Source organism: Pipistrellus kuhlii, unplaced genomic scaffold (assembly GCF_014108245.1).
Source record: "Pipistrellus kuhlii isolate mPipKuh1 unplaced genomic scaffold, mPipKuh1.p scaffold_m20_p_2, whole genome shotgun sequence".
Taxonomy (NCBI): domain Eukaryota; kingdom Metazoa; phylum Chordata; class Mammalia; order Chiroptera; family Vespertilionidae; genus Pipistrellus; species Pipistrellus kuhlii.
Window position 1 is genome coordinate 2,190,531 of NW_023425515.1, and position 23,504 is coordinate 2,214,034.

At 52.5% G+C, this 23,504-nt stretch overlaps 1 protein-coding gene across 2 annotated transcripts in view; it reads left to right on the top strand.

Moving 5' to 3' along the window:
- Positions 1-353: 353 nt before the first annotated feature.
- IGSF5 (immunoglobulin superfamily member 5) overlaps positions 354-23,504 on the top strand; it is a 37,590-nt gene continuing 14,439 nt past the window's right edge. Inside the window, exons 1-4 of one of the 2 annotated variants that reach the window (XM_045585254.1) lie at positions 354-678; positions 4,256-4,329; positions 7,992-8,309; positions 14,683-14,982. In XM_045585254.1, coding sequence (XP_045441210.1) covers positions 4,272-4,329; positions 7,992-8,309; positions 14,683-14,982 — 676 coding nt within the window. In that variant the 5' untranslated portion in view covers positions 354-678; positions 4,256-4,271. The remainder of the gene's footprint in view (positions 679-4,255; positions 4,330-7,991; positions 8,310-14,682; positions 14,983-23,504) is intronic. The other variant, XM_045585255.1, reaches the window with a different exon arrangement.

The window sequence follows — 23,504 nt, forward strand, 5'->3', positions numbered from 1 at the left end:
CCTGGGAGGCCCGGCACACTTCCTCCATAACAGCTCGGAGCCGACGCTCACAGGAAACTGATTCACTCCTCCAGGTGGCCCCCGGCCAGGGCTCTGCACCCCAAGGACTCCCTTGTTTTCCTTCCACAAAGAGCCCGTTCTTGTGCGTGTGGAGGTGCCGGAGGGAACCGGCTGCACCAGTCCCTGGCCGTGCCAGAGGCCACAGGGCGCGAGGTTGGCTGGGCTGCGTCCTGGGCGGTGGCAGGGCCTGGCAGCCTGCGGCCCGTGCTGGAGGAGGACGGCCGCCCCGACAGTCTGGGCTCTGCGGGACTCGGAAAGGCCCCGGGGAGGAGCGGGCCCTGCAGGCTGAGCCGAGCTGAGGTCCGTGCGGCCCCGGGCCCTGGCATTCCTGGGCCGGACTTCCTGGGCTGCCGCCGGGGGGGGGCTGGCTAATGATTACCAGGAAACATGCTGGCACGCCCGCACCTTCGGGGAGCCGGGGCCCGCGGCTGGCGGAGGCTGCCTCTGCGTCCAGGGCCTGGCCGGTGACGTGACAGCCCTTCGGTGAGGAACTTCCTGCTCAGGGCCGGGCCGGGTCAGGGTTCTCTGCGGCTGATTGAATCGTTCCTGTGTTTGTGCGGAGAGAGGACGGGGGCCAGGACGGCCGCGGGAGCCTGGAGGGGAGATCCACCTGCGGAGGTGAGGCGGCCGTGGGGTCCAGGGCAGGTGCAGCGGCCTGGCTCAGGCGCTGGGCCCTCCAGGCGGCAGGACCAGCTGTTCTGCCAGGGACAGTGCTGGGCGATCCGAACCTGTCCTGGCTCCCTCTCCCTCGGAGTTAAACATTGAAAGGCGGCGGCTCTGAGGGTGAAGGAATTTGAGACGATGTCTAATCAAGAGGGCGTCCCTGCCCCAGCTCGGCTTGCAGGGATGTGCTGAGAGAGAGCGGGGGCCAGGGCCGGGGAGGTCCCCGGAAAATTACCGTGACTCCCGTGTGCCCACACACACGCCCTGGCGTTTGATGAAGGGCCTGTGGGCAGGAGACGTGCAGTTGTGAAGCTGCCCTCGGTCTGCCAGGCGTGTGTGGTCTTTCCGGCTTCGGGATCACAAAAGGAATTAGGCTGCTCCAAGGGCTGTGACACCTCTGGGGAAAACATCTGCCCAAACCCAGGAGCCTCAGCACCCCCAGTGCGGGGCACGCAGAGCCAGGGGGACTGGGGTCCAGGGGCGTGGGCACCCTCTCGCAGGCACGGTGGTTTGCACCAAGCCATTTAGTTCTCACGCACCAAGCAAAGCGCTTCGTCCTTCCGGGGCGCGAGGCTGCTGCTGGCAGAGAGGGACTTTGGGTGTTCTGGTAGCAGGCTCTGGCCGAGGGCCCGGGGGTAGGCGTTTGGGGGTGGGGCGGTGAAGGGACAGGGTCAGATTCGGCAGGTTTCTTCCTGAGGGCCTCTCTGGGGGCGTCCGATGGTTGGAGTGTTCGGGACTCCTTGGGGCTTTCGGGAATGGGTTGGGGGTTAAATCCTGCCTATTGAGTACAATCTAATGAGCTTTAAGACTTCCAAGAAGACTTTGAAAAATTTCCACTAAAGGCAGGTAATTCAAGTCTTCCCCAGTGAGATGAATGAGAACTTAAAATCCAGGGGCCGTCAAACTGCTCCACAGAGATAGTAACATGCAATGACTGGGCACCGGTCTCCGAGCACTGAGGCTGGTCTGGTTTCAGTTTACACTGGAATCAGCTTTATGACAGGCCCTCCTGCCACACCCTCTGACCTAACCCGCGTTTCACTGTCTCACACACCCTCACAGACCCTCGTCTGTGCTCTCCCGACCCAACACCCCGTCCTGGCTCTGCCCGGCTCCTCCGAAGGGGAGCCCTGGACAGAGAACGTGGGGCGGTGGCGGGCGAGGCACTGATAAGCTGTCATCGTTCCCGTGGGCGGCCTGACCGCTGATCAGTGACGGGAGCGTTTGCCGGTGACCTCTCGCTGTGGCCTGGGCTTCGGGGCGCGGGGTGCACTGCGCGTCTATGCTCTGGGGAGGCTGTGCGACCTGCGGGCCCGGGCTGGGTTTCTCCCTCTCCCTCTTCCTCTGCGCGGCCCAGCATTCTATAATATAATAGATGGTTGGTGCTGATGGCCGTGGGAGGTGCGCTCGCTGAAACTGGCAACAGGTGCTTTGGTTGGGTTGTTGAGCCGGCCTCCAGGGCTGCAGTTTGGCTTGCTGTGCGCACAGCTGCTGCCAGGCGAAGTGTCGGGGGGTGGGTTTTTGCTGAATCCAGTTCAGATCACGGCAAGGGGCGAGTTCCACACGGGAAGCTCCAGCCCAGACACTGAGCCTCATGCCCCGACAGGAGAGGTTAAGGTCATGCACCTTCTGACACCTGCTTCCCAGAGACGTCAGAAATGGGGCGGAAGCCTGTGCTCTTTTCATGGGCTGTGACTACCCAGCACCACGCTCACATGTAACATACGGACCCATGTTCCTTCTCACAGGCTGTGACTACCCAGCACCACACATACATGTAGCATGTGGTCTATGTTACTTATCATGGGCTGTGACTACCCAGCACCACACATACATGTAGCATATGGTCTATGTTACTTCTCATCGGCTGTGACTACCCAGCACCAAACATACATGCAGCATGTGGTCTCATGTTCCTTCTCATGGGCTGTGACTACCCAGCACCACACACACATGTAGCATGTGATCCCATGTTTCTCCTCATGGGCGGTGGCTACCCAGCACCACACATACAGGTAGCATGTGGTCCCATGTTCCTTCTCATGGGCTGTGACTACCCAGCACCACACATACATGTAGCATGTGGTCCCATGTTCCTTTTTATGTGCTGTGGCTACCCAGGATCACATATACATGTAGCACGTGGTCCCATGTTCCTTCTCATGGGCTGTGACTACACAGTACAACACGCACGTGTGACACGTGGTCACGGCCTGAGTGTCGCTGCTGCTGTCTCACTCAGCGCCGTGAGGGAGGCATGTTCCCCCGGTGCCAGGGTGCCAGTTCAGGGCTTGTATTTCTGCCGTGAGCCTGTCCCCTCGGCCTGTAAGGAACGGGACCGGAGCCCTGGCCGGGGTGTCGCACACGCAAAAGTCCCCACGGGGCTCTGCTGGAGCCGCCCCCCATGTCCTCGGGGACGTGTGGCTGCCCAGCACAGCGGTGAGATCGGGGTGAGCCCCGGGGCCCTGCTCCACCTGGAGCGGGTGGAGGAACGTGCCGCGGAGACTTTCCCGGGTTCCGGGGAGTGGCTCTGGTCTTGTTGATTTGTAGACAGTTCGTGACATGTCCGGGGGTGATGTGGCCCTGCCTGCCTCCGGGAGACCCAGCAGTGCTGGTGGCTGCCTTGGGCAGGCCCGTCGTGGGGAGAAGGGAAGAATGAGGAGAAGCAGATGCAGCGATGGTGGGTGGGCAAGAGCAAAGGGCTGGGAGGGAGGGCCGAGAGGTGCACGTGGCGGATCCCCGCATGCTGCCGGGGGGGAAGACCTCACTCTGTCGCCTCTTGACCTCTGACTTCTCCCCTTTCCCCCCTCCCCTGCCCCAGCCCCAGCCCCAGCGCCCTCGCTGCAGTTCCTCCAGTGTGCCCGTCACCACCCACCCCAGTTCCTCCAGTGTGCCCGTCACCACCCACCCCAGGGCCTTGGCACCTGCTGCTTCTCTGCCCGGGAAGCTCCTGTGAGGTTCCCCCGGGGTGGGCCTCCCTGAGGGACGTGCTGGCCAGCCCACCCCGCACTCCTCCCGCACACACACCCCTCTTGTGTGTCTCTGCGCCGCCTGCTGCCTTCCCACAGGCTTCTGGTCTGCTCTCCCTCCTGCCCCTGCTTCCCCTTTGGGTCATGAAAACGGGTCGTGCGCAGGCATTTCCTCGCTCAGTGACCCAAGCGTCCTGGTTGCAGCCAATTGCTGTAAGTCCAGGCTGTCACACCGCGGTCAGCAGCTCAGTGGCCAGGTGTCCCAGGGCCCCCCGAAATGCATCCTGGGCCTGGGGTAAGGTCACGGACACAGGGGTCCTCAGACTTGAGCACAGGCCGGAGAAGGACGTTGCTTAGGCTGCGGGCTCAGCGCTGGCGTCGCCGGCCTGGCGGGTGTGGGGTGGCCCCATGCGCCTGGCTTTCTAACAAGGTCGTGGGTGAGGCCGGTCCACGGGCCACCCCAGGAGTGCTGACCCCTGCGTCCTCGGACCCGGGGCTGGCCGGGCTCTGCGCGCGCAGCCTGTCCCCGCTCCCGCTCACCTGCCTGCCTGCTTCTCCCCCAGGTGAGGAGATGCCAGGATGGACGGCAGCTGCAAAGGGGTCCTGGCCGCGCTGGTCGTGGTGGCTGGCCTAGCAGGTAGGTCACGCGAGTGTGGCGGGCGGTCCCACGGCTCCCACATGGAGGGGGAACCCGGGGAGGCCCCGGCGCTGGCAGGTGTGGCTGCCGGGGTTGTTTCTGGGCCCCTCCCACCACGCCCCTTCCCTCTTGGGGGGGCCTCCGGGGGGGCACTTCCTGCTGCACTGACTCAGCTCCTGGGCAGTTCTCTTCATTGGGTTCACCTCCTGGCATGTGCCCCCGGGACCGCTCCACGGCCATCGCTCCTGGGAGATGTCCCCCATCTGGTGTTTCTGTCTGGACTTCTCCCAGGGGAGGTGGGAGGGGCCCAGGGGCGTCAGACTGACTCGCAGAGCTGAGGTGTGCGGACCTCGGGGTCTCAGAGCAGGTGGGGTTGCGGCCCCCCCGCCCCCCCGTCCCCGCCCCAGCTCTGCTGGGGCTCCGCTGGTGGACAGGCCGTCGCTCAGGTGTGCTGGTCTTGTTTCTGGTGGAGTTTTCTCTCCTGGGGGAGGTGGGAATTTGCTGTCCTCGGGGGTGGCGTGCTATGCTCCGTATGCAGGGGATTTGAGGCCTGGAGGTGGAGAATTTAACCCGGGGACCTGCATAGTCACGGACACCCAACTGGATGAGTCTTCCAGCCCTCCCACTCCCCAAAGTGACCACTGTCCTAATGTCTAACTGCAGAGTATGTCCTGCTGGTTTTGGACTTATATGCATCCTAGAGGTCTGGTGCATGAACACTTGTGCACTGTGGGGGCGGGGCGGGGGGGACAGGGTGGGGCGGGGAGGGGGGAAGAGGGGGGAAGAAGAAGGGCCTCAGCCAGCCTGCCCCCTCTCACAGTCCAGGAGCCCTCAGGGGATGTCCTACTGACAGCTTAGGCCCATTTCTGCAGGAGGTGACTGGCCCATCTGGGAAGGCACCCCCCATCACCCCCCCCACCCCCTCCGCTGCTGCCTCTGGCCTCCCTCTGCGGGAGGCGACCCGCTGACCAGGGGAAGGTGAGGCCCCCATTGCGCTGCTGCTGCTGCTCCTGCCGGCCGCTGCGGATGCCTGAGCCCTGGCCGGGCCCTCACAGCAGCAGCAGCAGCCACAGCGGCTTTGTCCGGAAGGCGTCCTGAAGACGTCCAGTCTAATTGGCATGTTACCCTTTTATTAGTGTAAATGAACTCTGTTTCAGATGGCTAGATAAGTTGCTTTTTAAAAAAAAATATATTTTTATCGAATTCAGAGAGGAAGAGAAAGGGAGAGAGAGGAACATCAATGACAGAGAGCGAATCATGGATCGACTGTCTCCTACATGCCCCCTACTGGGGATGGAGACTGCAACCCAGGCACATGCCATTGACTGGAATCGAACCTGGGACTCTTTAGTCCACAGGCCGACACTATCCATTGAGCCAAATGGGCTAGGGTCGGTGGGGTGGGGGAGGAAGGGTAGGAGGGAGAGAGAGAGAGAGAGGAAAAGAAAGAGAGAGAAAGAGAGAAGGGAGAGCAAGGGGTGGGGGAGAGGGTGAGGGGCAGGCTGGGAAGGGTTTGGGGAATCTGAGAGTGCCAGCACGAATCAGTATATTGCATAGGATAGAATAAGTCCCTGGGGGTAGGGGAGGACCTGGTGTTGGGTGACCACTGTGGCTAGCGCAAGGAGGCACCTGGGAGGGGGGCATTGATGGTCCCCATGGCTCTCCCCTCCCTTGCCCTTTTGCTCCACTCAGGGAAAGGGAGCAAAGGGGAGGGAGCTGTGTGCTGAGGCAGGTGACTTTGATTAAAGGTCTTATTTATAGTTTGCTCATATTTGCTCTGGGTGGGACGGGGTCACGCACACCACCAGCTGATGGGGTGCAGGAGAGAGGAACGCGGCCCCAGGACCCCGCTCTTCCAGAAGGGCGGCTTCTGAGTCACGAGGGGGAGCTGGAGGGCGTTACCTGTGGTGGGAGCCCAGAGGCGGGCCTGCGTGGCCAGGGCAACTCTGTGCTTAAGGTCTGTCACCTCCTGTTTAACTTAAGGGTCAAGTTCAAACTCGGGGAGTTCCCATTTGGTGCAGGCCCTCCCCGCTCCCTCTCCCCCCCCTCACCTCCCTAGCTGCAGAGGAAGCTAGGCCGCCTTGGGCCTTCTTGGTCACAGGTGCAGCCGGCAGGGCACTTGAGGGCTGTGGAGGTCCCCGTGTGTGGAGTGAAAGGTTCAGCCTGGCACCAGCGGGAGAGGATCCCAGCTGAGCTGCTATTTAAGTCACATTTTCTCTTGCTCTCCTGCCCGGAGGTACAGCAAAGAACAGGGAACAGCGCCAGGTCACCCAGCACAGGAGCAGCCCTAGTTATAGTACCGTTCACCTCCACTCAGTGAGGTCCCACCCCGGCCCTGGCTGCCGCCCCAACCCGTCCTGTTGGCCTCAGACCCTGTCTGGGCAGTGGTTCATTGTCTGCCCTTGACCCATTCCTGTGGTGCATCCCCGCAGTGCATTCTGGGAATGCAGGCGAAGTGTTGCTGTGTCAGTGGGTGCCCAGCGGTGTGCTTTCCTCCCAGAAACCTTTAGGGCTGTCAGGAGATTCTTTTAGAATCGCCTTACAGCTGGTGCTGGGAGGGCAGGATGGTGGGAAAGGTGTGATGGAAGCAGCGCTACTTGAGTCTCTGATTTTCTTGGCTCATCTTGTGGGTCCACGTGACCCCGGCTTGCAGGTCATGTGACAGTGACTGCCCACTGAGTGACTGCGGGTGATGTGAAGGGTTTACACGGATCATCCTATTTGGTCCTTGACATAAGTCCCAGAGGCACTAGCGTCCCTGTTTTGCCCCTGAGGAGCGTGGGGTGTGGAGGTGACTGTCGGGTGAGGCGGCTGTTCATTCTGGAGTCTGTGGTCCCCCACTCCAGAGTGTGGGGTTTTAAACTCAACTAGATGCGAGGAGGCTTTCTGAGGGGCTGCCCCATGCACACAGGGGCGTTCTCATGAGGGCATCTAACTCCCTCACCTTTCTACCCATTATCCCTCTCTGTCTCGTCTAGTCCTTAGGAGGAGGAGAGGCCCCAGTGACTACCATCTTGTTGATACTTCAAGATGAATTTCCCATGACAGTGTATGCACGACCCAAATTTCATCTCCAGCTGTATTCCTCCCTTCAAAACCTTGTCCATCCTCTAGCCACTGTGTGTGTGTGTGTGTGTGTGGGGTGTCTCAGCGTGCAGGGGAAGGCATGAGCCATGATCACAGCATGTGAGGGTCCCCATCCTCTTTGTGAAGATGAGGTACCCCACTGTCCCCTCACAGCCCTGGGAGAAGGTCCCCCTCATTTCACCGAGAGGGAAAATGCTCATTTCACAGTGAGGCTGAACAACTTCCTACAGCGACAGAGCGGGGCTAGTGGTGGCTCCCTGGGCCACGCTGGGGTCAGATACCTGCGGTCACATCTGCAGGAAGAGGAGGAGGGGCAGTGCTCCCTCACTGCCAACCCAGCTGGGGTGCTGAGGACTGTGGAGCGAGGAGAGGGCCGTGGGAAGGAGGGACGGAGTGGCATCCTGTCTGCTGGGAGCTCCTGATCGTCCGGGGAGACCTGGAGTTGGGGCCAGGAAGACCTGGGATCTGAGCCCTAGGACAGTCACGCAGGGCTCACAACCTGTGTGCAGAAGGGTTGCACTCTACAGCTGGTCTGTGTCGATGCATCCCTTACTTGAAGCCCGGGTGTCTTTTAGCCTTTGGATCCGGCTACCAGATCATAGAAGGGCCCAAGAACGCCACCGTGCGGGCGGGCCAGGAGGCCCGCTTCAACTGCACCGTCTCCCAGGGCTGGAGCCTCCTCATGTGGGCCCTGAACGGCACGGTGGTCCTGAGCATCACGCCCACGCAGGTCATCATCACCAGCAACCGCTTCACCTCGGAGAACTACACGGAGGGCGGCGACTTCACCTCCGAGATGATCATCCACGACGTGCAGCTCAGCGACGCGGGGCGCATCAAGTGCAGCCTCCAGAACAGTGGCCGCGAGGGCTTCGCCTTCCTTTCCGTCCAAGGTGCGCCTGCGTGCGGGGGACTCAGAGGCGCGCGGGGCGTTCCTTGGGTTCAGTGTCGGAGAAGGGGAAGGGACCTGCTGAAGGGCATGCCATAGGTGGTGACCGACGAGGCACCGAGTGCTTTGGTGGTGTGACACTGAGTGCTCTGAACCGATGAATGTGTTCTCATATTTGTCACTTCCCTCCCCTCTCCCTTTCTCTTTCTGTTGTTGTTGTTAATCCTCACTGAGGATATTTTCCCATTGGTTTTTAGAGAGAGTGGAAGGGAGAGGGAGAGTCAGAGAGAAACATCGATGTGAGACACATCGGTTGGTTTTCTCCTGCACGATATGTGCCCTTGACCAGAATAGAACCTGGGACTCTTCAATCTGTGGGTGATGCTCTATCCATTGATCCAATCTGCTATGGCCCCCTTTAATATATCTATATCTATATCTATATATATATATATATATATATATATATATATATATATGTAAATATATAGTTAGTCATCAGTTAGTGTTACCCTGAGAATTCTTTTGACCTGATGAGTGTTTGTTGTTGTGTTGTTTATTTCTCTCCTGCCTTCCTCACGGCTTCTCTACTTTCTTCCTTTCTGTTTGTCTCCTTCTCTTCCTTCCATCTCTTCTTCCCGTTTCTATGATTAAGACTTTTTTTTCATTAAAAAAAATGTTTTATTGATTTTTGTACAGAGAGGAAGGGAGAGAGATAGAGAGCTAGAAACATAGATGAGAGAGAGTCATCGATCAGCTGCCTCTTGCACACCCCCTACTGGGGATGTGCCCGCAACCAAGGTACATGCCCTTGACTGGAATCGAACCCAGGTCCCTTCAGTCCCCAAGCCGATGCTCTATCCATTGAGCCAAACCGGTTTCGGCTGATTAAGACTCTTAAAGAAGGTTTTGTCACTTCCCATCTCATCCATGTTGGTACCTACTAGCTTTTCTGGAATTATATCCTGTAGGTCTTCTGGGGCCAGGTGGTCCCTTGTCTGTGAGGTAGAGTGAGGTGGCAATCATTGCCTGACTCCAGTCTTTCATATGCTTAGCCCCTATTTCTTTGCCTACATCATTATTTTTTACTTTCCCCCTCTTTGACACCTTTATCAATTTTGAATCATGCTTAACTTTTTCCTTTTTCTAGCTTAATTCCCCAATTTATTGCCCCTCTTCACCCCCAGTGGTTTTTATAGATAAAGGTGTGTCAAGGATTTTAGAGAAAAAAGAGAAAACAAAATTTATAATAATGGATAACTTAATTTTTTAAAGAGGTACTTCCAGTGCCTCTTAAAATTTTTTTATTGGTTTCAGAGAGGAAGGGAGAGGGAGAGATAATAACATCAATGATGAGAGAGAATCATTGATCATCTGCCTCCTGCCACGCCCCCTACTGGGGATTGAGTCCACAACCTGGGCATGTGGCCTTGATTGGAATTGAACCCAGGACTCTTCAGTCCACAGGCTGACGCTCTATCCACTGAGCCAAACCACTAGGGTGGTAACTTAATGTTTATCTTCAAAGTTAATTTCTAGGTACTGAAGATCATGCTCCATAGTGAAAAATAAAAAAAGATGATTTATAAGGATTCGGAACATATTTATCAAAGTTTAATCCCTTTATATTCTTTAAAAATGCAATTCTATACTCTTTCTAGATGCACTGGAGCCAGCAGCGTCAACTTTCTATGGCAGCATTTTTTAACAACAGACCACATTGTGTCTGACATTTTTCTTATGTTTCCTGGTATTTATTTGCTTGTCAGGGAGAAACTCACAAAGATTTGGTCTGCACTGATGCTGCTATCAAATCAAATGGGGAACATTTGGTGCAGATACATGTTTACCTATTTCTACTTGCATTTTTAAATTTAGCCAAACTGTGGTCTCTTTGTGTGACTTTAATTTCATGTGGTTTAATTAGGGGCACACTGATATTTTGTCATTTTGTGGCATTTGTTGACTCAGTGAGGGTACTGGATGCCCAGACTACTTTGCATGACCAGATTCTCATTACAGTACTTTGTGGTATAAGAGAAAGAACACTGAGAAGGAATCAAAGATACAGGTTCTGGTGTTTCTTCCATCAGTTACCCACCCTAGTGACTGCTGAATTGGCTCAATTTCTTCACCTTTAAAATTGGGACAGGACTCTGCCCACTTCGCAAGTTGACTGTGAGGATCAGAGGATGGAATAATGGGACAGTCTGAAGACTCCAGAACCAGGGTGGGCTAGTGGTCAGCAGTGCAGACTCGGGTGCCCCATTGCCAGGTTCAAGTTGCAGCTTTATTACCCATTAGCTGTGGGACCGTGGGCATGCCACTTCGTGACCTGGTGCCTTAGTTTCCTCATCATAAGGATGTTGTGAGATCAGATGAGGATCGTCTATGTAAAGTCTTTAGAACAGCAACAGGCTCATTGCAATCTCCAGATAGTCATTCGCTATTACTTTTATTACTAGAAGCCTGAAGATTCATGCAAGAGTGGGCCTTCCTTTCCCTGGCTGCCAGCATCGCCTTTCCATTCTGCCCCAGAGCTGCCTTTCTGCTCTGGCCCCACCTTCCCATGCTGCCCAGAGGCCCTGAGTGGCCGGGGCGGTGCAGAATGCCTGTGTAATTGCCATGGCGACAACACAAGCGTCCTGCCCCATTCTTGGCCAGTTGGTGCCTACATATGCAAATCAAACCCACCATCTTTGTTGGGTTAATTTGCATACCCACTCCTGATTGGCTGGTGGGCGTTGCAAAGGTATGATCAATTTGCATCTTTCTTATTAGTATAGATTATTTTTTTTTAAATGATTCTGAGGATATTTTTTTCCATTAATTTTTAAGGAGATTGGAATAGGGAGGGAAAGACAGAGGGAAACATCAATGTGAGAGAAACACATTGATTAGTTGCCTTTTTCATAAGCTGGCCAGGTAGGATCCTGCAACTAAGGTAGGTGCCCTTAACCAGATTTGAACCCAGGATCCCCTGGCTACAGTCAGATGCTCTATCCACTGATCCATACTGGCTAGGACCATTTGCTATTATTTATTGCATCCCCAGTAGGAGCTTGCCATCATGTTAGACATTTAAGGGGGATTCAGAGGTGAACAGACTAAGTAAGACACAGTCTACCCGCGAGGCCCTTAGGAGAAAAGAGTCTCATGCAAGTGCATGAACCACAGTGGTGCATGCAGACACTGGCAAGTACATTGGCGGGGAGATAACTCATGTTTGAATTGGGAAGGAGGTGAGAGAATTGGTAGTCTTCAAGGAGGACTTGAAGGGGCCATTGGTGATGTGCCTCAAAGGTCTGGAGATGCAACATGGGGACAAGAGAGAGAAGGGAGCACTCCTGGGTCAAGGAAACAGGACCAAGAAGTGACCTATTACTACTGTGTGTTTGGCATATCCAATGCATATGTCTATGTGGATTTATAGCATCTCTTCTCAAAGCTGTACATCTATAAAGTGTCTTCAGGCATGCAGTTTTACAAGTTAATAATTACTGTAGCTTTTAGTTTGAAAACAAATAGAAGAATGAGTGTCTTGGGAAGTTAAAGTCTTCCCCTCTGACCCCGTAGAATAGAACTGAACTTGTTCCTTTGAGCCTGGTTCCACTGGTCTGAATGGTACCTTCTTCTCAGAGGGATAATGCTCTGTGAGAACAGGGTCTCTTTCAAGAATTTTGATAAAAAGAGGAAGCATCCAATTTATCTTGAAAGTAAGTTATCTAACGTTATCATGTTGTTCTCTTCAAGTATCAACATATATAACTTCATATCGAGTCATGCAAACATCTATGTAAAATGTTCTATCACCTTCTATAAAAGGTCATGAAAGCCAATGGGAAAGTTGAGTCACAAATATACACAGAAAAAGCAAATGCTTTCTTCAGATACTGCATTTGCCCAGTCCACCCATTCATCACACACCACACTCTAGACCTCTTATGTTTTGAGGGCCAATTTCTTCTGTTATTAACTAACTGAGCCAGTACCGTTTCTCCTGGTCTCTGCCAACCTACACTTCTCCACCGAATGAAGCAATGAACAAGTCAAAAAGAACAAAGACAAACCCTTTCGCCTTGAGGGACCCATCCGGTGCCCTCTCACTGCTACATGTACAGTAGTCCTATCACTAGCAAAGGTGCTCTACTTGCTCCAAGGGACTATTCAGGAAAGAAGAGTCCAGGAATGAAACATTTTTGAGTCCTCAGATGGAGCTTTCAGAGCAGATCCAGTTCAGTCTTTTCTGGGACCGCCTGGTGTCTCCCAGGCTCTTTGGGGTGGTCTGCGAAGTCACAAGTGTCTTCATAACAATACTATCAATATCTATCTATCTATCTATCTATCTATCTATCTATCTATCTATCATCTCTCATCTCTCATCTATCTACCTATTATCTACCATTTCTCATCTATCTATCTCAGTGTTATTCAACCTTTTTTGGGCAAAGGCACACTTGTTTCATGAAAAAAATCACGAGGCACACCACCATTAGAAAATGTTAAAAAATTTAACTCTGTGCCTATATTTGGTGGCACGCCCACTCTCCTTCTCGGGTGTGGACAAGGACTTCTCGACTGCACGCTGGGGAGGGTTGTGTAACTCAGAGGACCTGCGGTTTCCAAGGGCAAAGGGAGCCATTCAAAGGGCCAGACGGACAGTAGATTTTAACATCACAGACCAGGGGGTTCTTTATAGTTTCAGATTCCACAGCGCAGCTGACCGTCCAGAAGCCACTAGTTGTCAAGTTTGGGTGCAGTATCAGAGAATGCCCATGGTTATCTGGAAAGCCTAGGCATGCTCCTCATTGCTTCAGCACATCTCTGTGAAGTCAGATTTTCTTTGTAAAATGCAAACAAAGCAATCTATCACAACAGATGATGAGAGTCCATCCAGAGACTGAGAGAGCTGCATAAACATAAAACAGTACCACTCTTCTTGCTCAATTATTTCGGTTAAAGATGTAGGCATTTTTAATAAAAATATATTGATCTCTATGAACATGTCAGGGGTTATTATTATTATTTTTGAATATTGAAAAATAAACACAGCCCTGACTGGTTTGGCTCAGTGGATAGTGGTTGGCCTGTGGACTGAGGGGTCCCAGGTTCAGTTCTGGTCAAGGGCATGTACCTTGGTTGCGGGTGCATCCCCAGTAGGGGGTGTGCAGGAGGCAGCTGATTGATGTTTCTCTCTCATTGATGTTTTTAGCTCTCTGTCCCTCTCCCTTCCTCTCTGTAAAAAATCAATAAAATATATTAACAAAAGAAAAATAAACACATGTTTAATTCTAATTTCCATCGTGGTAAGTCTTGATAGATATAATCCATATAAACAAAGGTCTTTGGAGTGCTTAAGGATCTGTAGGAGTGTTTAAGGTACGAAAGCCATAAGGATGGAAACCACTAATCTAGTCAAGTCATCTCACTCAACAGGCAGAAAACAGCCTGGAAATCTCAGTGACTTGCACGAGGCAATGCCAACATCGTGGCAAAGTCAGGATTGTGGGCAGAGGTTTTGATTCTTAGTCCAATGTTCTTTCCCTTATATTATGTGGCTGGGAGTTTTGACTATTTAATTGGAACATTTCATTGCATTTATGTTTCAGTAAGGCTGTCTCTACTGGGTTGACCTCTGGTGATTTTGGTGAAATTGGCACACACCAGGGTTACCTTCAGATGGGTTATTTAGCATTGACACTGGCACATGAGAGTGTCTATAGAACTTTAAAAAACTTATCTGATAAAAATGTATCTGAGCAATATATTCTGATTGTGATTGAGGGTAGTTATTTCTTTAATTCTGTTGGATTTAATGTTTAAGTAGAAAAATATCTTAAGACCTATCATAGGAAGTTATATTTAAAAAGATGGACTGCCTCTTTCCCGCCCCCTCAAAGAGAGAGAGAGAGAGAGAGAGAGAGAGAGAGAGAGAGAGAGAGAGAGAATCTGACTGATCATGATGTGTCCACCTTACAATGAAAAGAAAGTAAAGGTTATTTCCCTTTTTGCTTTGGCTCCCAGGCAGCTCAGGACAACTTTAGTGACTGTCCAGCCCCCATGGCAGCCACCTCTGTCCTCTCTTTTCTGTATAATTTAGACTGTTTTGGGCCTTGATTTTTATTAATTTCTCTGGAATTTTATTTCTGGGGAGCAATCTCACTTTCTTCTGTGGGTCTGGAAATCCCAAAGAAAGACACAGATAGAAGCTGCATAAAGATTTCCCACTGTGGCCATGGCCATGGCCACGGCCATAGCCACGGCCACTCTGGCTTCAGGGGTAGTACTCCTGCAATGGGATTGGAGGAGAACTGAAAGCAGACCTAGCACGGAGAGGTGAGGCCATCGCTTCAGAATGTTTCTCTTTTCTCCTTTAGTTGTGGGGGAATTGCTCGTTCCCACTGACAGTCTTGTAGTCATTGAGGATGAACCTTGTAATGTGACTTGCCGCGCGAGGGGCTGGATCCCGCTCCCAGAACTTTCCTGGGAGATTGGTGTTCCCGTGAGCGATTCAAGCTTTCACTCCGTTCCGGTGCCGGATGACTCTACAAGTGTCCTGAGCATCCTGGCTCTGACGCCGAGAGGCAGTGGGAATCTGACTTGCGTGGCTAAGATGAAGGGGCTGCAGGACCGCGATTCTCGCACGATAAACCTTACTGTGGCTCCGCCTCACGTGGGTAAGTGAAGACTCTTTGCTTTATGTGAAGCAGGAAGCAGGTTATTATTGCATAGTTATGTTTTATACTAGAGGCCTGGTGCATGAAATTCATGCACAGGGGGAGGGATGTCCCTCAGCCCAGCCCCCACCCTCTGCAATCTGGGATCTCTTAAGGGATGTCCGACCGCCTGTTTAGGTCCGATCCTGATCCTGGTTGGTTAGACATCCCTCTCACAATCCAGGACTGCTGGCTCCCAACTGCTCTCCTGCCTCTGCCTGATTGCTCCTAACTGCTTCTGCCTGCCAGCCTGATCACCCCCTAAATACTCCCCTGCCAGCCTGATTGATGCCTAACTGCCCTCCTTTGCAGGCCCGATACCCCCAACTGTCCTCTTCTGCAGGCTGGACTCCCCCCAACTGTCCTCTAATGCAGGCCTGATTCCCCCTAATTGCCCCCCAATACAGTCCTGGTCCTCCCCGCAACTGCTCTTCCTGAAGGCCTGGCCCCCCCAACTGCCCTCCCCTGCAGGCCTGATCTCCCCCAATTGTCCTCCTCTGCTGGCCTGGTCATCCCTAACAGCCCTCCCTGCTGGCCTGATCACCCACAACTGCTCTCCCCTGCAGGCCTGGTCCCCCCAACTGTCCTTTCCTGTAGGCCTGGCCTGGACTCCCCAACTGCCCTCCTCTGCTGGTCTGGTCAACCCTTACTGCCTACAACTACCCTTCCTTGCAGTCCTGTCCCCCCCTTCCCTCCCCTGCCAGCCCAATTGCCCCTAACTGCCCTCCTTCCTTGCCTGATCAACCACAACTGCCCTCCCCTGTAGGCCTGGTCACCCCCAACTGTCCTCCTCTGCTGGTCAGATCAACCCTAACTGCCCACAGCTGCCCTCCTTTGCAGACCATCTTGTGGCAGCCACCTTGTGTCCACATGGGGGCCGCTATCTTTGACCACATGGGTGCTACCAACTTGATTCTTGGAGTAATAGTCATTTTGCATATTACTCTTTTATTAGATAGGATGCCCTGCTGCCTAATTTTGATGTTTAGGGATCTTGATTTCTGGTAGGAATGGAGACAATTTACTTAGAGTGTCAGCTTCATGGCCCTGCATGTTACTTGATTTAAAATCCCATCTTTCAAGTATCCACTTACAGATGAAACATCATTAAGAATCTCGACAATTAGTAACATGAAACAGCACCACATTCAGAGATAAATACTTGAATTCCATGTTTTTCTCCAGTTTTTATCTTTATTCCTGTGTTATCCCATTCTGTGCTGTATGAAACAAGCTCTTCTAACATGAGAGGCGGGTGCCCGGTGCTCTGATTCCTCCCAATCTTAGCGGGATTGTAAGGTTTCATCTTTAAAATACTTATTATTGAAAGCATTACCTAGGTCCCCCTTTTCCTCGATTCATCCCTTCTAGCCCCCTACCTCAGGCCTTCACCACCCCTGTGTCCACAGGTTATGCAAATGTGCATACAAGTTCTTTGGTTGATCTCTTCCCACCCTCTCCCCCCACCTCTGCCTTCCCTCTGAGATTCCGCACTGTGGCTCTGGAATAGCTTATATTTAAAAAGCTATAAACAAATGAAATCTTGCTCTGGCTGTCTGGACAGGTGGGGCTAGAGGCAGGTAAAACCAAAAGCAAGGAGGTCCAGGTAGGTATTCTATGCGAGAGGAAATGCCTAAAGCCACGGGGATAATTGCACGAGATATTTAAGGAGCGAGATGTACGGAACTGGTGAGTAAGTGAGTATGGGAAAGAAGAGGAGGAGGAGAATAAGGTGATACCAAGGGTTTCAGGCTTGGTAACTTGCAGACACAGAGAGGGCACTGAAGTTTGGGAGAGAAGGTGTTGAGTGTTGGACAGAGAGTGTTCATGAGGGAGGGGGCCATCCAAGAAGAGATGCCTGCGAAGTAGTTGATTCGCTAGGCCTCAGAGCCCAGGAGAAACATCGGGGAATCTAGGTCATAAGAGAAGCAGCGAGAATGAGCGGAAATTGCCAACGCTGCTCTGTCTGTGGAGAGAGACGTGAACACTCTCATTTTACAGAGAGGAGGGAAAGGGAGGCCCAGAGAGGTGCTGGGCTGTACCAGGTCATCCGGGTGGCCAGGGCTTTTCCAAGCATGAAAACTCCTTCCATTAAGGTCTTTCAAAGTTTAGAACAAAGCTATAGCCAAAGCAAGGTGATGATGGCGATGATGATAGCAATAATAACAATAGTAAACAGCACCACATAGCACTTACCGAGCAAGGACCTGCTTTAAACCTCTCACATATTAACCAGACTCACCTGCACAACCACGCTCTGTGTGCAGGCTGCTATTTCTGTTGTAAAGGAGAGGAGACAGGGACACAGTGTTGTGTGGAGTTTGCCCACGTTCCTAGAGCTAGTAAAAGGGGGGAGGTGACCCTGCCAGTCTGCCTTCAGAATCCGCTCCCCTGTCAGCTCTGCCCTCCCCTGAGTGAGCAGCCACGTGGAGGCTGGAGGAGTAGCTTGAGGCCGAGGAAACCAAGTGTAAGTGGGTAGCTTAAGTAGCAGGAGTGGATTGTCTCACAGTTCTAGAGTCTGGACGTCTGAGGTCAAGGTCTCAGCAGGATTGGTTCCTTCAATAAAATATTTTTATTGGTTTCAGAGAGGAAGGGAGAGAGAGAGATAGAAACATCAGCGATGAGAGAGAATCATTGATCACTGCCTCCTGCACACCCCCTACTGGGGATCAAACCTGAGATCTGGGCATGTGCCCTGACCTGGAATCAAATCTCGATCTCTTGGTTCATAGGTCGACACTCAACCACTGAGCCACACTGGCTGGGCAGGGTTGGAGCATCTGTTCCAGACCTCTCTTCCCCCTAACCCCCTCTTCCCTGCCCTACCTTCTTGTAGTTGCTGGCTATCCTTGGCATTCCTTGGCTTCTAGATGCATCACCCTGATGTCTGCTTTTGTCTTCACGTGGCATTCTCCCTGTGTGCTCGTCTGTGTCCAAATTTCCTTTCTTAATAATAAGGACACCAGTCATATAAGATTAGGGCCCATTCTATGTCCAATTTGACCTCACCGGAACTGAACTGTATCTTCTATACTCTCTTCCCAAAAAAGGTCACATTCTGAAGTACTAGGAGTTAGTACTTTAACATGAATTTGGTGGGCGATTGGAGATTGGGGGGACGGGGAGACACAATTCAGCCTGTAAGAGATGGTGCCCCTGTGAGCTGTGGAAGGCCATTCAGAGCCCAGCCGTGGTCAGCAACGAGTGGCACTGTGTCCTCCAGGGACTGACCCCAGTGCAATCCCACACAAGGTCGCCCGGGCATCGGGCCCTGTCTCTGTCTCCAGCTCAGATGCCAAAGACCAGGCGGCCGACAGAAATGAAAGCATGAGTGAATACAGGTCAGGGAGAAGACAGCAGAGGGGCCGAACAGCACCTCGGGGAGCAGTGGTACCTGCGCCAGCTGGTGTTGCCAATGGGCCTGGGACCAGGGCTGCCAGGTTTGTGACCTGATTCTGGTGCACCTCAGTGAATCTGAGAGCCAAGGACACAGAAGTTGGCATCCCTTTGATCTTTAAGTCAAGGCAAATTAGTTTCAGCTTATAAAATGGAAAGGAACTTAGGCTAGTTCCCAGCAAGACTCTATGAGAAGAGGAAGTTGGAATTCAGCTAGCTTGCTTCTCTCCTTCCAGCTTATTATTTTGAAAATTAAAAAATCCCCAGAAAAGTTGCAAGAACAGGACGGTGAATACCTAGACACAATGAATGTTAACATTTTGCCACACTTGCTTCTTTCTCTCCGCTTTTCTTTCTTTTTCTCTTTTTGCTGAGTGATTTGAGTTAGTTGGAGACTTTGACACTTTACCCCTAAATACCTCAGCATGTGGTTCATGAGAACATGGCCAGTGTATGTATCCCCATTGCAGGGGCAGACAGGAAATTGAACATTGATACAGGACTATTACACAAAGTGTGGTCCATATTCAAATTTCCTCACTTGTCCTTGATAGCTATGTCCCCCCAAACCAATATCCAGTCAAAGGCCAAGCATTGACTGTCAGCTATTCTTAAGTCTCCTTTCATCTTCAACCGTTCACCCACCTTTTTTGTCTTTCCTGATATAAACATGTTTGAAAGGTCATTTTTGGGAGATGCCCTTCAATAGATTTGCCAGAGTTTTTTCCAGCTCACTTTGACTTAGGCTAGACATTTTTGTCAAGATCTGGCTGAAATTGCTGAAACTGGTTTGGCTCAGTGGTAGAGCGTCGGTCTGCGGACTGAAAGGTCCCGGGTTCGATTCTGGTCAAGGGCATGTACATTGGTTGCGGGCACATCCCCAGTAGAGGGTGTGCAAGAGGCAGCTGGTCGATGTTTCTCTCTCGACGCTCTCTGTCTCTCTCCCTTCCTCTCTGTAAAAATCAATAAAACATATTAAAAAAAATTAAAAAAAAAGATATGGCTGAAATTATGTGGGCACATGAGGCCAATTTTCTCTTTCCTTGATAGTGAGTTTGATCCTTTGGTGAAGGTGGAGACCTCAGATTTTTCATTGTAAAGGTGCCTTTAGCCTTTATGATGAGCACACATCTGGGAGACTGTGTGAATTCCTTGGTTCTCGGTATTCTTTCACACGATAGCTTTTACGTTCACCGATAGGTCTCTGCCCGAAGCAGTTGCTGGTTGTGAAAGAGCTGTTTTCCGGTTTCCTCACTTCTCTGTATCTATGAGTTGGCATTCCTCTGTAAATAAAGACTTCCCTTCCTTTTCCTAAAAGAGCTGTAGTGTGGACTCATCTTTATTCATTACATTGTAATTTTGCTCCCAAATTATTTACTCTGACGCTCAGCTTGGCTCTGGCATCCTTCTGTCACGTCCCGATTGGCTTTTGAGCACTTGGCCCCTCAGGATGTTCAACTCCCACCGCCTTCCCCTGTCCTAGCCCTAGCCCTCCCTGTCTCCGACCAGTCACCCCGGCTTGCTTTAAGCTCTTTAATTATCATATAGGGTGGCCTGGGCTTTGAATAGGCAGATTGAAAACAAGTCCCATCAGCACCAAATGGAATGAAATAGACTGTGTCTAAACGACGCATCTTAAAAAAGGAATAATGCAGCCAGAAGCTCCGGTCTGATGGAGGTGCCTGTGGACATGGATTAAGGAGCTGAGATGCCTGCAAAGGTTTCTGTGTGGGGGGCGGGCGAGGGCACTCAGCTCCCCCATCGGCTTTTGTCCAGCTGAATCCTCCCTAGACCAGGACGAGGGAAGGGAGCCTGAGGTAGGGCAGCGGGAGTCCTTCTGCCTCCCAGAGGGGGCGCTGTGGGGCCCCCGCCATGAGTCTTACTTTATTGGGCTCATTTGGAAAAGGGTAATTTGTTTCTAAATTATTCACCAGGTTCCAGAGCAGCTGGCGGCTGGCGGGTGGGGTGTGTTTTATGTAAGTGTTAGTGGCTCGGGGAGCTGGCGGGAGGGGGCTGAGCCTGCCCGGCTTCTTTTAGGTCCTGCTCCCCAGACCCTAAAAATGCCAGGACTTTGTGTCATTGCCTGTGAAGATGCCAGTGGCGGCGTAGGGAGCCTCAATCTTCCAGGCAGGAAGCTGTAGGAAGCACACATTGATTTAAAAAAAATGTTTTTTATTGATTTTTTTTTAAAGAGAGGAAGGGAGAGGGATAGAGAATTAGAAACATCAATGAGAGAGAAACATCGGTCAGCTGCCTCCTGCACACCCCCAACTGGGGATGTGCCCACAACCAACTGGGGATGTCCCCACAACCAAGGTACACGCCCTTGACCAGAACCTGGGACCTTCAGGCCGCAGGCTGATGCTCTATCCACTGAGCCACACCGGTTTTGGTGACGGATTGATTTTTTATTTTTTTTTTTAAGGAAAGGGCTATTGCCAATGTTTTCCAAAAACTGATTTTCTCAATTCCAGAAGCATTGCGAGCTCCCAGCCCCGTAGACACGTGCAACCGAAAGCCTCCGGCGGCCGCCTGCCCCCGGGGCTGTCCCTTCCTCTGGTGTCTGGGCTCTGGGAGGTTAGCACGGAGCGGTCTCTGCAGGACACAGGGGCAGCCTGGAGGCGGAGTGGCTCCGGTGATCAACGTAGCTTTGTGCAGCGTGGCAATGGCCAGGGCAGAGGAGGCGGCTGGAGGGTCAGCCTGAGCGTGCGGAGCGCTGGCTCTCACTGGCTGAGTGACTGCGGGCAAGTCCCCGGCCTCTGGCTCAGTTGTCCCGCCCGTGAGCCGAGTGGGAGGCGGACAGGGCCGATGCTCTCCCTGCTGCTGCCTGTCAGTCACCACAGAAGACCCGCCCCCCCAGGCCCTGATTTCACTGGTCTGCACGGAGCCCGGGAACTGGCATTTAACCAAAGCTCTCTGATGCCTTTCCTAGGCAGTTCGGGTTGGGGACCACTGAGCTGGAAAATCTCAAAATGTAAAGCCGATTTTTTTTTAAATTTTCTAAGTTTTTATTTTTATTTATTTATTTTTACCATTTTTTAAATTAAATTATTATCTGTGTACATATCTTTACCCTTGCCCCCTTCCCTCCCATACATGCCCTCCCTCCCAGAGTTTTGTGTCCATTGGTTGCACTTATATGCATGCATACAAGTCCTTCGGTTGATCTCTTATCTCCCCCAGATCTCCCTACCTTCCCTAAAGCCGATTTTTAAATGAACACACTGAGAGTGGCCTGAGAGAAAGAGAAATAGCCTCTATTGATAAATCAAACGTCACGACCCGGCTCGAAACCCTGAGCAGCCTGGGCTCAGAGCCAGCTGGCCCGCTCCCTCGCTCTGGGACTTGATGTCACGTCGGTTTTCTCAGCCGTGGAGCCGGGACGGGAAGCCCTGCCTGTGGGCTGCTGATGGTGAGGAGAAGGCGGGTCAGCGCCAGAGGACAGCCGCTGCCTCGGAGCCGCAGGACGGCAGGAGCGGTTGTCATCGCTCTCTCGGGTGCAGGTCCTCCGGCCCCTCGGGGTCCCTCTGGCCCGCACGCGCGGTGACATGTGTCCATCCGGCTGGTGTGGAGGCTGTGCGCGCCCTTTAGGGGCCTGAGCGTTTCTGTGAGAGCGTCCGGGAGTGCTATTTCCCCTCCTCCACAGATGGGGAAGGACAGCCTCCCACGGAGGCTGCAGACACCTTAAACTCAGCAGCGCAGCCCTGAGGAGCAGCAGCGGGGAGGGACGTGGCGAGGAAGGCAGGCCTGTGAACGGGGAGATCACCAGGGACTGAGCCTGCAATCTGAGCATGCACCCCCGGCCAGAATCGAACCCGGGACCCCTCCCCCCTCCCCCCGTCCACAGGCCGATGGTCTATCCACTGAGCCAAACCAGCTAGGGCTGATTTATTTAAAAAAAATATATATATATTTTATTGATTTCAGGGAGGAAGGAAGAGGGAGAGAGAGAGAGAGAAGAGAAACATCAGTGATGAGAGAGAATCAGTAATTGGCTGGGGATCGAGCCTGAAAGCCAGGCATGTGCCCTGACAGGGAATTGAACCGTGGCCTTCTGGTTCATAGGTCAATGCTCAGCCACTGAACAGCACTGGCTTGGTGAAGCTTCATTTATTTATCTTCCTTCCTCGGAAGGCTGTTGCTTTACCATTTTCTAATGACCAGGAGCTAGTGAGATGGCATGCATTTACACTGGGGTAGCCCTGGGCACGCAGGGTGGCCGCTCACACTTAACAGGAAGCTCCCTGTGGTCTGCCTGCACTGGGTTCCCCCAGGGAAGTTTGGCTTATCAGTGCAGTTCCCACAGCGCGGTGCTAGGGGGCGCTGTCAATAGGCCTTTCCAGGATGGAGGCGATTGCTCTGGATCTGTGGCACCTGAACCCTTGCAGTGTGTCCAGTGGGACAGGCACTGAGCGTTGAATTGTGTATAATTTTAATTAAGTTTGAATTTAGGTAGCCGCAGGATGTGTGTTGGAGAGCGCTAAGGTGTGGCTGCAACAAATCAAATTGGCTTTTCTTCTCTCCTTCCTTCTCTTTCCACCCTCTTACATTTCCTGCATGCTCTCCTCCCACCCCCTTTCTCTCCCCACTCCAACAGGGCTGTCCCTAGCCCTTTTCCCTCATCCGGGAGGACTGGACAAAACAGGAGGGCGGAGAGGACTAAGGAAGGTGGCCCTGAAAAGCCGTGGAAAGAGCAGTTGCTATGTGGGGAGTGAATTCCTAGGTGGGGACTGGGTGGCCCTGGCGTGAAGGCTTGGCACCGAGTTCCTTCCTGAGTGACCCTCCCTCAATCGTCCTCATTTCCTGCAGACGCTGAGCTCTCGGCAGGTGGGGACATGGAAGAAAACCAAAGGTTCATCTCTGTTCTTGTCCAGCAGTAGCTGCTCACCAAGCGTTTATTTTTAATATTTCTTAATTTTTTTTAATTGATTTCAGAGAGGAAGGGAGAGGGAGAGTGAGAGAGAGAGAAACATCGATGATGAGAGAGAATCATGGGTCAGCTGCCTCCTGCATGTCCCTCACTGGGGACCGAGGCCACAACCAGAGCATGTGCCCTGACTGGGAATCGAGCCATGACCTCCTGGTTC